A 15,891-nucleotide genomic window follows, 5' to 3' on the forward strand; every position below is an offset into this window, starting at 1 on the left:
TGTTGTGATTGTCATTGATGGACACACACTTGTATAGAGATCCCCTTTATATCTATGAGCTAGAGCTCAACCGGTATTTGTTCCAACCGGTATGTTGTATTCTAGTCTTTAGACTATTGGTGATTTTGCAGAATGTGTTTCCCGGTCTGAAGCGGCATGTCAATCCCAAGCGGTTTGTAGATCTCAACTGGAATGAAGGAGCAAAGCGGCATAACACATTCTTACCAGTCTTCATTTTTGTCAAACCGGCAACCGGTATTTTGTATGAATCGGTAATACTCTGTGATGACTTACAAACCGACATTTTGTGATGAGTTACCTACCCACTGATTGATTGATGGTGCCGACACACTGACGGTGCTTTTTGTGTCGTGTTACTGAGTATGTCTAGATTCATTGAACCTAGGAAATTGTAATGTAATCCTATTGGACCGACATGAAATCAGATTCCTTTAAAAGGACATCATGTCTAGGGTTTTGAGTTGTTGTTGCTGTTACTGAAAGGGTTTATGTTGTGGCTAGGGTTTAAGGTGGTTGTTGAGTTGTTGTAAGAGCGATCTTATCTGAGAAGATCAAGTTGTAACAGAGAGAGATAGAGAAGACTGAAGTAATGCTAAAACGCATTAGCAGTGAGCTATACTGGATCTAACCAAGCAGTTTGTGCTATTAGATAGATCAAACACTTCTTGATTACTCACATCTTTGACAAGTCTGTAGCCCTTAACCGGGTAGGCCCAAAAGCCTTTGTAAAATCCTCTAACAAGGTGGTTCACTTCTATGAATCTAAAATCCTCTAACAAGGTAGTCTTTAATCGGACTTATCTCCTAACAGAGATTGAGATTCCTAACAGGATCTATTCTGGTGAAGAACATTGTAAGACCTTAACCGGTCTGGTTTCTATTCTGCAGATAGTGACTTATGAGTTCCATCTCACCGTGGTTTTTCCCAGTTGGGTTTCCACGTCAAATATCTTGTGTTATGGTTATATTGCTTTTGTGGGTGAATGCTTTATTTGCATTTTGGTTTGCATGTGTGATAACCGGTCTATCTGTTAGACTGTTTTACCGATTTATCTTCAAACTATGTAAGTGTTTAAGTACAGAGATTTTTTGGCATACTAATTCACCCCCCCCCCTCTTAGTATTCATCAATTGGTATTAGAGACTACCTTTCTATAAGTTTAACCACTTGGAAAGAGATATGGGGGAATACACTTTGAGGGAACTTAGTCAATGGCTCACTCAATCTGAGCAAGCCTATGATGATCTTATGGTCAAATACAAGGCATCTCAAGCAAAAAGGATAGAACATGCAAAGAAGCTGATGGAGCTATCTGAAAGTAGTTCTGAAGATGAAGCTAATATGGAAGCCATGATTGCAGAAGTAAATAAGCTGAATGATTCAAACTCCAATCTGAGAAATGAGTTGGAAGGACTGACTATCCGGTTTAGTCAAGAGCTTGAGAACCGGAGGAAAGCTAAAGATTGGGTAAAGGATAGAGATCATGAGATCTCCAAGTTGAAACAAGAGATTAGTGCACTGACTACTCGCCTTCATGAGAGTGGGATGGAAAAGGAAAACATGCAAGGAGAACTGAACATAGCCATCTCTGAAAATGCAAGCCTAATGGAGACCAATACTGCTATTTCCAAAGAGCTCTCTGAGTCAAAGGAAATACTTGCTAAGTTTAGTAAAAGTATTGTCAAGCTAGAGCAAAAGTTTGAGTCATCTAGACCAGTAAAGAATACTAATGGTCTTGGTTTCTCTGGACATGAGGAAGGAGAATCCTCAGGAACAAAAGCTGAAGCATCAAAGAAGCAACCGACACTCAAAGGAAAAGGTAAGCAAAAATTCAAACCTGTTTGCTTTAACTCTCTTAAAGAAGGACACACTGCCAATGTATGTAGGAGCAAAGCCTACAATAATTTTCCATATTTTATCAACAATGTACCTAGATCCAATAAGTTCAATGGTCACTGCTATGCATGCAACAAGTTTGGGCATAGAGCATCTGAATGCAGGTCTGTCATGAACAATACCGGAAGATATCCTCAGAGGACCCAAGGAGCTGGTCCAGAATCTTTTGTAAACTGGAACCCTAACCAGTTTAATACCTACAATTATCAGTCAGGCAACAGTGGTTATCAATCAACAACCGAATGGAGAGCAAACTATTGGACTTGTCATGGACATGGTCACACTGCTTCTAAATGCAGAAGGAAGAATGGAAATATGAACAGTGGACCTTGGAGAGCACCTGGATTGGTTTGCTATCACTGCAACAAACCGGGTCACATTGCAAGATTCTGCAGAAGCAGAAAGAGTATATCTGATGATATACCGGTCACTTAGAAAGGAGAAGTTGATGTTGAAAAAGTTCAAGCGGACATGAACAAAACCTGGAGGAAGAAACCAACAATGTTGGATGAGGAACCGGTTTCCGCACCTAGTGTGGAAATATCAAAACCGGCAAACTAAGCTCCAAAGAGGCTTAGGGGGAGCGAATGGTGAAATGATTGTGAACCCCCAGTTACACTGGTAAAAGACCTTAACCAGTATGTGATACCTATCGCTTGGCAAAAGACCAGAAATGGTAAAAGAGGCAAATTAGGGTTTATGCCCCAATAGAGGAGCATTTATGGTGGTAGGTGAGAGATGTATAAAAGCATATTTCAAATCTTTTCTCACTATCTATTTTCGAGCGAAGAAAAGTTTTCAAGTGCAGAGCGAAGAAAAGGCGATTTGAGCTAAGATTTCAAGAAATTGATAAATCTTGAAGGAGATTCAAATCTAGTTTGCAAGTGGTCGTGGAGAACACAAAGCGGTGATTTGGCAACCGACGGAGAGTGGAGTGAAGCAGAATTAGGAAGCCCTAAATTTTCATTATAAAGGTATTTTTCATGTTCTTGAAATACTCAACAATGGCTTCCGCATCTCATACTAGTTCTAGTACATCCATTGAGTCGGAAAGTTTTATTCAGAGGAAGTCTAAATATAATGCCTTATCGCAAGTTCCGGCTGGAGTCATAGTTGAAGAAGGAATTTCAGATTATATTGATTGCAAAATAAAAGACCTAATGTCTTTAGCTATTCACACCCAGTTAGGTTTATTTTGCGGCAAGGACAAAAAGATCAAACCGAAGTTTAGTATCCTAGAGAAGAAGAAACTCCATAATGCAGTATACTTTCTGAAAGATTTTACGGACGATCATATCAGGATCATTTTGACTAGAGTCCATGGTGACAAGATGTACCTAGAGAGGACACATGATATCATGCCTCAGGTAATTCATGCTGTCACCGGTTTTTGCAACACAGGGGAAGTGTCAGCCCTAAGAATGGTAAGCAAAACCGAAATGGCCAGGCTCACCAATTCAACGAGTGACTCACGGGGTATGACAGTTAATCCTATCAAGGATGATCTGGTGAAATACGCCTGCATGGTGATAGGCTACAGAAAATTCTCAGCCAGTAGGATTAATTTTGTATCTACTACAGCAGTAAATGTCGCTTACTAGATGATTAAAGAGGATGCATCATTTGACCTATGCACCGGTATGCAAAGGCAACTCCTGTTGAATCTAAAGGCAATCAAATAGGACAATGCACTGAGGTTTAAGTTTGGACAACTACTGATAGGGTTGTTCTTCTATTTCCAAGGCTACTTTCCTGGAGTAGGAGATGTCCAGTGGTCTCCTGACCAACCGGTAACCAAGCAGATCAAGGAAAGCATACAAGCCATTGGAACCAGTTACCCTGAAGTACTGAACAAATATTTTGATGAGTTCAAAAGAAAGATGAGTCAAAGGGTAAGGATCTCAGACGATATCGTTAAGAAAAATGAAGATGACATCTGTTTTACCATTCAGGTGGACAAATGCTTAATGGAGGTTGTTGAACCTAGAATGGAGGAAGTGGAGCCAATGGGCTATGAGGTTATGTATGATATGCTGGAAGGGTATGCCTCAACCCTTATTGCCTTGCCTCTTGATCCTAAGGCTAAAAGGAGTGCAACCTACTTGGAGAGGATTGCACCGGTCGAGGAACCATCTATTAAGAAAGGAAAAGAACCGGCAGCAAAGAAAGCCAAGGCAGTGCCTGCAGCATCGACATCGGCTACCACTGCAACTCCAAGAGTGACCAAGTGGTCACCTGCAAAGAAGAAACCAGAGGTGACACTGACAAAAGTCTTGGAAAGAAAAAGGAAGACTAAGACAAATGAGCTAGACTCTAAAGAGACCGAGTTTGATGAAAAGTCAAAGAAGGCCAGACAAACAAAGAAAATGAAGAAGAATGAACCGGCAGTATCCACACCGATAAATATTGATATCTCCTCATACAAACCTTTGACACATTTTCAAAGGACAGTTAAGAATATTAGGAGAAAATTACTTCATGATTTAGTAGATTATTATGATGATTTTAGTGATGAGGAGAAGGAAGAAGTATTACAGGAAATCATTATTTATTTGTGCAAAAATGACCGATCGCCATCAGAGATTAAATCTCAGACACCGGATTCTTTATTTAAAGCATTAGATAATAAATGGCGCATTGCCATTGAAAAGGAACAGGAGATTAGGGAGAAAGTCTTTGCACAGTACTTTCCCGGCCTCTCAAATTCAGAATTATTTGATGTATTGGACCAAAATAAAGGACTCTTCTTCACAAGGAGAAGAAGGCTCTGGCTGTTGGAAGGAAGAGTTGATGATGTTGAAAAAGACACTCATCAGTATATGAATCATGCTATTCAAGCTCACAAAGCATGAATGGTCAAACAACAACAGAAACATAACCGATCATATCCAAACCGGATGAAGTTTTTGATGAAGAAAGGAACCCGGTTGAAGAACCAATCGACACTGTTGATGTCGATGCCCTGGATGTAGAAGATGTCACTCAGAACATACCTTCTGAGGGAACAGAACAGGGGCAACAAGCCGAACAGGGTGGTGAGCAAGCTAAGGACACACAGGAAGCAGCTAAGGAACAGGAAGAGAAGAAGAAGAGGGATGAAGATGAGAAAAAGAGAAAAGTGGAAGAGAAGAGAAAAGAGGAAGAGGAGAGACAAAAAGATGAAGAGAAGAAGAAGCAAGAAGAGGAAAGGAAGAAGAAAGAAGAAGAGGACAAGGAAGAAAAGAGGAAGAAAGAAGAGGAAGAAAAGTAGAACAAGGAAGAGGAAGAAAAGAAGAAGGAAGAGGAAGAAAAGAAGAAGAAGGAAGAGGAAGAAAAGAAAAAGAAGGAAGAGGAAGAGACGAAAAAGAAGGAAGAGGAAGAAAAGAAGAAGAGGGAAGAGAAAGAGAAAGAAGAGGAGAAGAAGAAAGAAGAAGACAGGAAAAAGAAAGAAGAGGAAAACAAGGAACAAGAACAGAAGAAAGAAGCAGAGAAAAGGAAGAAGGAAGATGCAAACAAGGCAGCGAAAGAAATGGAGAGCACACAGATGGAGATTCCAAAGGCAACCGGGAGTCAAGCCAAACTGGCTGATATCTCCAGTCCTATCGATCTTCAGTCTGCAAGTGAGTTGGAGCTTATGCAAAGCATCAAGGTTTCTCAAGAGCACCTTGAGATCATTCGCAAGAAAAAGTAGCAGGACATAATTCAGGTGGCTGCAGACACCCTTACCAGTTTAATCCCCGGTACCAATCTTCCTAACACTGAATCATCACTAGCATAGCTCAAACTACTATGTACTATAGTGGATGATCAGGTGCAAATCCTAGAAGAAGCAACTGAGGCAAATGTGAAGAAAGAGCATCAAAAGGCTCTTAACATTGCTCTGGTGAAAAAGTTGAATGAGCTCCGATCTGAACTGCTGAAAGACCAAAAGGACATAAGGAATGCTTTGGATGAGGGAAACTTTCTAATAAGAAAAATCTGTCAACCTCATCTATTCTATGATGATGTGCTAGCTAAGAAGCAAATGCTTTAAATGGACTTACAGTCCTACTTGAGCACATTTAAGCCACCTTATGATTTCTTTGCAACATATGGGCAAACCATTCACCGGTTGCAGATCCAATCAGCCAAAATGGAGCAAGAGATCAATACATGCTCTAAAGATTTGCAGGAGCTACAACTAGTTTTACTTCCATGTCTTCAAATTCTTCAGAAGTGTTATTTGAACCTGGATGCCTTGACAGTTATGCAGGAGTTGAGCACAGTTGATGCCATGGAGGAACAGGTATACCAAATGCAAACAGAAAAAGAAGTAGCCACCTCCTTATTTGAGTCCTAGTCTCTATCCATGAAACAATTTTTGCAGGACTATAAATCGATTTTTGACAAGTATTATTCATTGTTGTCATAAACTTTTTATATATATCAAAAGGAAACAGGGTTGTTCAGCGGTACTTTTTCATTGTTGGCAAAGGGGGACAAGTACTCTATCTATTTTTGGAGACAAATAGGGAGAAGTATCTAATTTTAAAATTTTGATATATGCTATGTGCTCTGATATCTCAATGTTTATGCTCTGTATGCAAAATTGTTATACATTGTGTTGATTAAGGGATAATGTATATGCTTAGGGGGAGCAATTTTGTTAATGGCAAGTTTTTGTTGTAAAACACTTAGATTTCAAAATTTTATTTTCCTAAGTGTTGCCATCAATGCCAAAGGGGGAGATTGTTGGCATTTTTGATGTTTATGTTGTGATTGTCATTGATGGACACAGACTTGTATAGAGATCCCCTTTATATGTATGAGCTAGAGCTCAACCGGTATTTGTTCCAACCAGTATGTTGTATTCTAGTCTTTAGACTATTGGTGATTTTGCAGAATGTGTTTCCTAGTCTGAAGCGGCATGTCGATCCCAAGCGGTTCGTAGATCTCAACCGGTATGAAGGAGCAAAGCGGCATAACACATTCTTACCAGTCTTCATTTTTGTCAAACCACCAACCGGTATTTTGTATGAACCGGTAATACTCTGTGATGAGTTACCAACCGACATTTTGCGATGAGTTACCTACCCACCGATTGATTGACGGTGCCGATACACTGACGGTGCTTTTTGTGTCATGTTTCTGAGTATGTCTAGATTCATTGAACCTAGGAAATTGTAATGTAATCCTATTGGACCGACATGAAATCAGATTCCTTTAAAAGGACATCATGTCTAAGGTTTTGAGTTGTTGTTGCTGTTACTGAAAGGGTTTATGTTGTGGCTAGGGTTTAAGGTGGTTGTTGAGTTGTTGTAAGAGCGATCTTATCTGAGAAGATCAAGTTGTAACAGAGAGAGATAGAGAAGACTGAAGTAATGCTAAAACGCATTAGCAGTGAGCTATACTGGATCTAACCAAGCAGTTTGTGCTATTAGATAGATCAAACACTTCTTGATTACTCACATCTTTGACAAGTCTGTAGCCCTTAACCGGGTAGGCCCAAAAGCCTTTGTAAAATCCTCTAACAAGGTGGTTCACTTCTATGAATCTAAAATCCTCTAACAAGGTAGTCTTTAATCGGACTTATCTCCTAACAGAGATTGAGATTCCTAACAGGATCTGTTCTGGTGAAGAACATTGTAAGACCTCAACCGGTCTGACTTAACCGGTCTGGTTTCTATTCTGCAGATAGTGACTTGTGAGTTCCATCTCACCGTGGTTTTTCCCAGTTGGGTTTCCATGTCAAATATCTTGTGTTATGGTTGTATTGCTTTTGTGGGTGAATGCTTTATTTGCATTTTGGTTTGCATGTGTGATAACCAGTCTGTCTGTTAGACTATTTTACCGGTTTATCTTCAGACTGTGTAAGTGTTTAAGTACAGAGATTTTTTGGCATACTAATTCACCTCCCCTCCTCTTAGTATTCATCAGTTACTCCTAACAGGGTATAGCTTTTAATCAAGCTTTGGGATCTCTAACAATGTTCGCTCCTAGTAGAGCACTTTGTAGACCTTAACCGGCCAATTATCTATTACTGCAAATAGTTAACTTGTGAGTTCCATCTCACTGTGGTTTTACCTATTTGGGTTTTCCACGTACAAACACCTGTGTTATGGAGGATGTTTTACTTATTGTGGATGTTGTTATATCATTTTGGATTGCATGCATTGTGTTTAAATTTTTTACTAAGTTCATCTACCGGTTAGTGTTTGAAGCAGTTTTATTTTTGGTGACACTGATTCACCCCCCCCCCCCCCTCGGTGCTTTTCAAGTCCATCACTAACATGGGTCATTATGTAAATCCTCAAACATTCTCCAAGTTGTGTGAATTTTTTTGAATGGGAATTTTGAGTGTGAACTTGGGTGAGCAAATTGCCCCTTTGATTTTGGCAAATCCTCAGGGGAATGTTGCAGATGCTAGTCCTCAAGGACAGCAGGTGGGTCAAGGCAGTGAAAAAATAGAAAGCGGCCAGGATGATAGCACAATTTCTTAAGATGGGGACCCACAAAAGGAGGGGATTCCAGATCACCCTAGAAAGGGACCTTGTGATGTGGGGGGGCAGAGTAAACCTTGGGCCTCCCTCTTTTGTACCAAACCTAGTGGTAAGTCGACGATCCCTCCTATTAATAATATTTTGAAACCGGCTTCTAGATGTTTTGTGATTATTGTCCCTGATCAGGTGATAGATCACAATATCTCTGTTATGGCTTTATCATTTGTTGGAAAATTTATGGGCGTTAGGCCTAACATTGATGTTGTTAGATCTTTCATTAAGAGGAGATGGCACCTAAAATTGCAAACTGAAATTACAGCTATGGCTAAAGTTTTTTTCTCCTTTACCTTCTCTTGTGAGGAAGATTTGTCTGATGTTCTTTGTGGAGGCCCTTGGGTTATCGGGAAGACTTCATTGGATTTGAAGTGTTGGTCCCCTAATTTGGATCTGAATGATGGTATTTTTTGTTCTGCCCCTGTTTGGGTTAGATTGCCTAGTTTTCCCTTGAAGTTTTGGCATGAGGATGTATTTAAGGGTTTGGCTAGCTCATTTTGGGAACTTCTATCTGTTGACTCAATGATGGCGGCTAGGAAAAGAATAGTTTATGTGCCGATCTGTGTTTGTGTTAATCAAAATACTGATCTCCCATCCTCAGTGGATATCATTTCTAAGTTGGGAAAATTGACCCAGCAAGTTGAATTAGAGACTATGTCTTTTGTTTGTTTTAACTGCAAAAAATCTGGGCATTGGACTAAAAACTATCCTTTGCAAATTGATAAGGTTGTTGCCCCCTCTAAAATAAATTTTGGACTAAAAAATGGCCCTCATGAGAAGACTTGGAGAGAAAAAACTTCAAAGGTGGTTCATAATGAAGATGGTAGTATTGAGACGGTCAAGGATATTGCTAATCAGGGGGACTTGAAGGGATTTGATTCTTCCGGTCCGGTTCAATTAGAGGAAGATGGAGATATTGATGTTATCAAGATGAAATCAGAAGTCCAGTAGGAGTAGATTACTGATATGTTAAAAGGTAATAGTGAGGATGGTTCTAGTGAAATAAAGCGTTGTTTTGTTGAAGATGGTCGTATGCCTAATCCAGTTGTTTAGCAGCTTGAGGAAGGAGAAATTGATGTTGGAGTTGATGTTGTTGGATCTTCTTTTACAAGTCTTAAGACCATGGAAAGGGAGGATCTAAATGAGGTTGTGAATTGTATGTGCTCTCAATCTAAGGAAAATGTGAAGTCTACCTATCCTGCGGAGGAGAGGTCCCCTCTCTCCCATAACTTGTTGGAGGAAAAGCGAAGAGACTCTAGTGGTGGGAGCGGCCCATTAAAATCAGGGAAAGAGAATCAATTGCAGACCCTAGAGGCTATGTGGGGTGAAGCTTCATTTATCTGAGTAGAGAAAAAAGAAATCTAAGAAATTTGGACACTGTTGGGGCTTCACATGTTTGTGTTTCTACAAGGAAGAAACATATAGCTAATACTAGAATACCGAAGATGACTCCTAGTAGAATATCTACTAAATGGTTGAGAGAGCAAGAATGCAGGCGTAACTTAGCAAATGGGAGTCAAAGGACCATCTATGAGGTATGTTCCCCTAGTAAAAAATGAAATTTATTTCCTGGAACATAAGGGGACTCAATGCACTCCATAAACAAGATAAAGTTTGTAACATGATTAGGGATCATAAGCCGGATATTGTCCTTATACAAGAAACTAAAATGATTAAGGAAAAGGTGGAAAATCTGAATTTTTTCAAGCATTGTTGGGTGGCTGGTAGTAGTTCAAAAGGGGCTTCAAGTGGGACTGTTATATTTTGGAATTTGAATAACTTTAAGGGCGAAATCTTGGATGTGGATTCCAAATTTGTTTCTGTTAGATTTCACCATATTAGAGATGATTTTTTCTAGGTTTTCTCTAATATCTATGCTCCCAACTCTAAAGCTGCTAGGAATAAGTTTTAGAAGAAACCGGAGATTCATCGCTCCAAGCACTGTAATGAAAATTGGATTATTATGGGAGATTTTAATACTCCCCTTCATAATTCAGAAAATTTTGGAGCTTCTCAGATCTAAATGGATAGTCGGTTGGACCTTATGGCGTTTATTGATGATCAATCTCTACATGATATTGACCTTCAAAGTGCCTCTTTCACCTAGACCAATAGGAGAGCGGGTGATGACCTGATCCAAGTTCATCTTGATCAAGATTTTATCTCTAATAATTGGTTGCTTGAGTATGTTTTCTCCCTTACGGCCCTCCCTAGGGTCGGTTCTGATCATTTCCTTATCTCTTTTGTTGTGGAGGCTATTGATGGTAAGAGAAGCTATCCTTTCAAATTTGAAAAGATGTGGTTGTCCCACCCCCTACTGGAAGATTGTATTATGCAATGGTGGAATACATTTGTGGTTGGGTTTGATATGTTCAGAGTTGCTAAAAAACATATTTGTGAAAGGTAATGTTAGAAGATGGAATAAAGAAGTGTTTGGCAACATTTTTACTTCTAAATCCGCTATTTAGTGTGAGCTAAAAGACATTCAGGATAAAATTCAAGTTGAGGGTTATTCTTCAGGATATTTTGAAAAGGAGAATGATATTCTGAGAAAGTATCATGATGTCATATCTAAGGAAGAGATTTTTTGTAGACAAAGATCTAGAACCTTATGGTTGTCTGTTGGGGACAACAACACAAGATTTTTTCATTTAAGTACCCTCAAACATAAAGCTGCTAATAGGATCTTTAAGTTGGTGGTGGATGAAGATGTGTTGGTGAAAGAGGAGGAAATATGTGGGGAGGCATCTCGTTTCTTTTCTTCCCTTCTCTCAGTTGAGGCTAATCTGGATGTTGAAGCTCAGAATTCTCTTTTGGGAGCCATCCCCTCTATCCTGAAAGAAGAGCATAATAAGTTCATGACTATTATTCCTTCTAAAGATGAAATTAAAGTTGTTTTCTTTTCTTTTGAAGGTAACAAAGCCCCAGGTCTGGATGGTTTTCCCCTATTTTTCTTTCAAACCTTTTGGCATAGTGTGAAGAAGGGTGTTTTGGATGGGGTGAAAGAGTTTTTTGAAGCTGGATCGTTGCTCAAAGAACTCATTTTTACCTTTATTGTGCTAATTCCAAAATGTGTTGGGGTTGATTCTATGAACAACTTCCACCCTATTAGCCTTTGTAATTCATTCTATAAGATTATTTATAAAGTTCTCACGTAGAGGATTTTGTCCATCTTGTCGAATATCATTTCTCCTCAACAAAATGGATTTGTCTGTGGTAGGTAGATCCTGGATTCTATCATTACGATGCATGAGAACATCCATTCCTTGGAGGTGTCTTGTAAAGATTAAGGTGTTCTTCTGTAGCTGGATTTTACTAAATCTTATGATAGAGTTGATTCTTCCTTTCTTTCCAAAATCCTTCATGCCTTTAGATTCTGTGATAGAGTTATTAAGCTCATTTGGCAGTTGGTCTCCACGCCCTCCTTTGTTGTTCTTGTTAATGGTTCCCCTTCTCATTTTTTCAAATCTTCCAGAGGTTTGAGATAGGGGGATCCAATTGCGCCCATCCTCTTTACTATTATGGTGGAGGCACTTGACAGGTATTTGTTGAAACTGGTAATGAATGGCTCTTTTTGGGGTTTGAGATTGTCTTCATCCAATATTGTGTGCTCCCACCAACTGTTCATAGATGATACTATTTTATTGGGAAGTTTTTCTATTAAGGAAGCTAGAAATTTGAAGAATGTTATTGATCTTTATAGAAAAGTGTCTTGTCAGTTGATTAATTGGAGTGAAATCTCTCTTTTCTTTTCCAATACACTAGAGGTCATATTTAGAAGGATTGCGGATATTCTTAGCTATGTTATTGGTTCTTTTCCTTCCACTTATCTGGGCTGCCCCCTTTGCTTGAAACCTCCTAATTCTTTTTGGTTGTCTTTGATTGATAGATTCAATTAAATAATAGTTGGTTGGAAAGGTTCTTTATGAATTCGGGATGGGAAATTACAACTTTTGAAGTCCACTCTTCAAAATCCCTTCCAAATTTGTTAAAGTTATTGAAAGAATTCAGAAGTGGTTCCTTTGGTTTGGAGTGGAGGAGAAAAATTGTATGCCTTTGCTTGCTTCGGAAAGTGTTTGTATACCTAACATTGGAGGCAGTCTAGGTGTTCGAAGAATCCGATCCTTTAATCAAGCTCTTTTGGTTAAACATATTTGGAGAATTTTTGAAAACATCCATGGATGGAACTTGATCTGGCGTAGTAAGTATTTATTTTGTTCCCCCTCTCTGAAGGATTTTTTTAATGTGGACGCTCTCCCTTCTGGTTCTTTTCTTTTGAATAATGTGCTTAAGGCCAGGGAGGCTGCTTTGAAGGGAACTATTTGGAAGCTGGGAGATGGCAAGACTATCAGATTATGGGAAGATTCTTGGCTCCCTTGTGGTCCTCTCTATGATTTCCAGGATTTTGTTGCTTTTATGGATGATTGCAAAGAGCCTTTTGGTGTTCTTGTTGCTGATTACTAGAGAGATTCTGGTTGGGTTGATTTTTCAGAGGCTTTTCCTTCCTTGCGTCCTATCCAGTTGTCTCTTTTCTCTTGTTTCCCTTGTCTGAACTCTAAGGACTCTCTGATTTGGAAAGGTACTTCTTTTGGCCACTTTTCGGTGGCATCTTCTATTTCTTTGTTGTCTCTTTCTCCTTCTCCCCCACCCTATTGGGGGAAAGTGTGGGTGAAGAACCTTATTCCAAAAGTTAACATTTTTTTTTGGCTTATGCTTCAAAATAAAATTCTTAGTACTGATAATTTAGGTAAAAGGGGTTGTTTGCTCCCCAATAGATGTTTTATTTGCTTGCAGGAGGAGGAATTGGTTTCTGATTTGGTTCTTCACTTCTCTTTTGGGTCTTCCCTCAATAGATTTTGGATTTCTTTCAACGGTGGAGATGCCCCTCTTCTAACCCATCCTTTAAGCTGTTGTGGTCCTTTATTTTCCCTCATGTTTCTTGGGGAATTTGGAAGGAGAGAAATAATTGTGTTGTCAGAGACTCCTCTCTCCCCCCTAATGTGGTTGTTGAAAATATTTGCAGAGCTATTTTTGAGAATGTTAATATGTTCTTCAGTGTTGGATCCTCATACTCCTCAAACCTAATCAATGACTTTTAGATTGTTGTTTCTAAGGAATGGAGATTGGTTCTACCAAAATTTCATAGACAAAGGCATAAGACTAGAAATAATTGTGTGTGCAATTTCCCTCCTTCAAATTGGGTTAAAATTAATTTTCATGGAGCAGCTAAGGGCAATCCTGGGTTGGTTGGGTGTGGGGGAGTGATAAGGGATGAATGGTAGGTGTATTGTAGCAGTGACACTCCCCATGGGTACACATACCAACCACCTTGCTGAAACCATAGGCACCTTCCAAACTTTGCAAATTGCTAAGAAACTTCGATGCAGGAAGGTGTGGATTGAGGGAGATTAGAATAATATTATTCAATGTCTTAAAGGGAAAAGTTCACTTTCATGGACGATTGAAAATATTATTAATGCCTCTATGAATATAATCAATACTTTTGAGGAGTCTTATATTTCTCATAACTATAGAGAAGGTAATTGTGTAGCAGACTATTTTGCTAACACAGGGGTCATAATTAACACTAGGAAGGTGTGGTTTAATGAAGACACTTTGGATTTTTAGGTTCGGTCACTCCTTATGCACGATCGAACACATGGAAGATATGAGGAGCTCCCTACTATTTTCGATGATGAAAGTTATTAATTTTGTCATCACTTTCTGGCATGCATTTGGGTTGGTTGCCTTAAGTTGTTATTATTACTGCCAGACTTTGCATCCTTATGGGCATTATTTTCTTTTGAATCCATTGCTAATTTTTCTACTGCAAATTATGTTCTTCTAAATTTGGTTGTCCCTTAGCTGAGTTTCAATACTATGGGGGGTCAGCGGCACCGGGTGGAACCTCCTAACTATGCTAATTGGAAGAAGAATCCTACCATTTGGCACATATTGCAGAAGGGGGAGTGGTGACTTTTCTGGATAAGTTGAATGGGCATAACCAAAGTGTTACGAGACAATTTGTGAAGGGATGGAAGGATGGTAAGGTGCATCTGTTTGGAAGGGTGACCGAGATTAACAAAGAACTTATTGGTGAAGTTACAGGAATGTCAATGGAGGTGATTAAATTTTACAGAGATAGAAAAATATTTCATGTTGTTGTGAAGAGATTCCCTAAGAAAGAGAAGGAACGTGAACGCCTGGTGAAAGCTAATAAGACCCACTTTGAGCCGAAGTACATTAAAGCCATATGGCGGGGGCTTCTGAAGGTGATTATGGAGTTATTCACTTCAGACGACAGGTTCACTAAAATAAATGGGTATCATTTTGTGTTCCTTAACCATTTCTGTCATAATGAGAAAATGTCGTTCCTGTTTTATTTGTTGTCTTTGTTGAAAGCAAGTATTGCCGATTTTAAGGAAAACCCTCATGTTAATCCTATTTTGTACCAAGGTTTAATCGCTCTGATATTTGAACATTTGAAAGCTAGGGCTTCTGAAAACCCTACTAAGCCATCCCCTACTATTGCTGAAGATATTGATGTTAGTGAGGATTTGGAGTCAGAAGGATGGGAAACTGATAGTGATGATGGGGATTTTGTCCCTCGTTCTAGCAAAAAGGCCAAAACTGGGGTGAAGACGGTTGTTGTGGGTGTGAGTAAGGGTTCCCTTGGTGTTGGTGGTGAAGGCTTGAGTAAACACCCTAAGGGTAAATCTCAAAAAGCCACTTTTAAGGTTTCTGATAGCTCTGATGATCAGGATTCCCTAGACCAAACTCAAAATGTCGAGGTGTCATCTTCCTCTCATGGCTCAAAACAAAATTCTTAGGATTCGGTAGATTTTTCCCAATGGGATTTTCATCCTAAACAGGAGATACCATTTGATGTGCTCAATGTCGCCAAAAACAACTCATTGGAGGTTTTCCATCTTTTCAAGTGGGTGTTCTATGAAATTAAAAACATCAATCTTAAGCAGCGGTATTTATCTTCCAAGATGGAAGTTATGCATGCTAATGCTAAATACTTGTCACATGGTACTGTGAGTGCTCACCCTATCGATGTTGGTAAAGAGATGGTTGAGGGTACTTCAGCAAGTATCTTGTGGACTGAAAGTGAAAAACAAGTGATTACATATTATTTGGCTAAGAATATGGAAGCTACGCAACGTGTTAAGGATATATCTAACAAAAAAATTGTGGATATGGAGACCAAAATTGCAAAATGTGAGGCTACCCTCTGGGGAATTATGGAAACTAGTCAGAATATTGTGAAGGCTTCTACTGATACAATTCTACCATGGTCCGCAAGCTGGATAAAGCTCACATGGATAGGGTTTTTGTGGATCTGGATAAGGAGATGGTTGTTGGTGCTGATGATTCGGGTCCTCCAGGAAAGCACACTTGTGCTAGTATGAAGAAGAAAGACAATGAACTATCTCAGGACATTTTGGACTTGAAGAA

At 39.3% G+C, this 15,891-nt stretch overlaps 1 protein-coding gene across 1 annotated transcript; it reads left to right on the forward strand.

The window, feature by feature from the left end:
- The first annotated feature begins 8,220 nt into the window (after positions 1–8,220).
- LOC131075066 (uncharacterized) lies at positions 8,221–9,381 on the forward strand. The gene is made up of 2 exons (XM_058011858.2): positions 8,221–8,319; positions 8,563–9,381. The coding sequence occupies exons 1-2, from the start codon at positions 8,221–8,223 to the stop codon at positions 9,379–9,381; spliced, it is 918 nt and encodes a 305-aa protein (XP_057867841.2).
- Positions 9,382–15,891: the final 6,510 nt, after the last annotated feature.

This window comes from Cryptomeria japonica, chromosome 3 (genome assembly GCF_030272615.1).
Source record: "Cryptomeria japonica chromosome 3, Sugi_1.0, whole genome shotgun sequence".
NCBI classification, from domain to species: domain Eukaryota; kingdom Viridiplantae; phylum Streptophyta; class Pinopsida; order Cupressales; family Cupressaceae; genus Cryptomeria; species Cryptomeria japonica.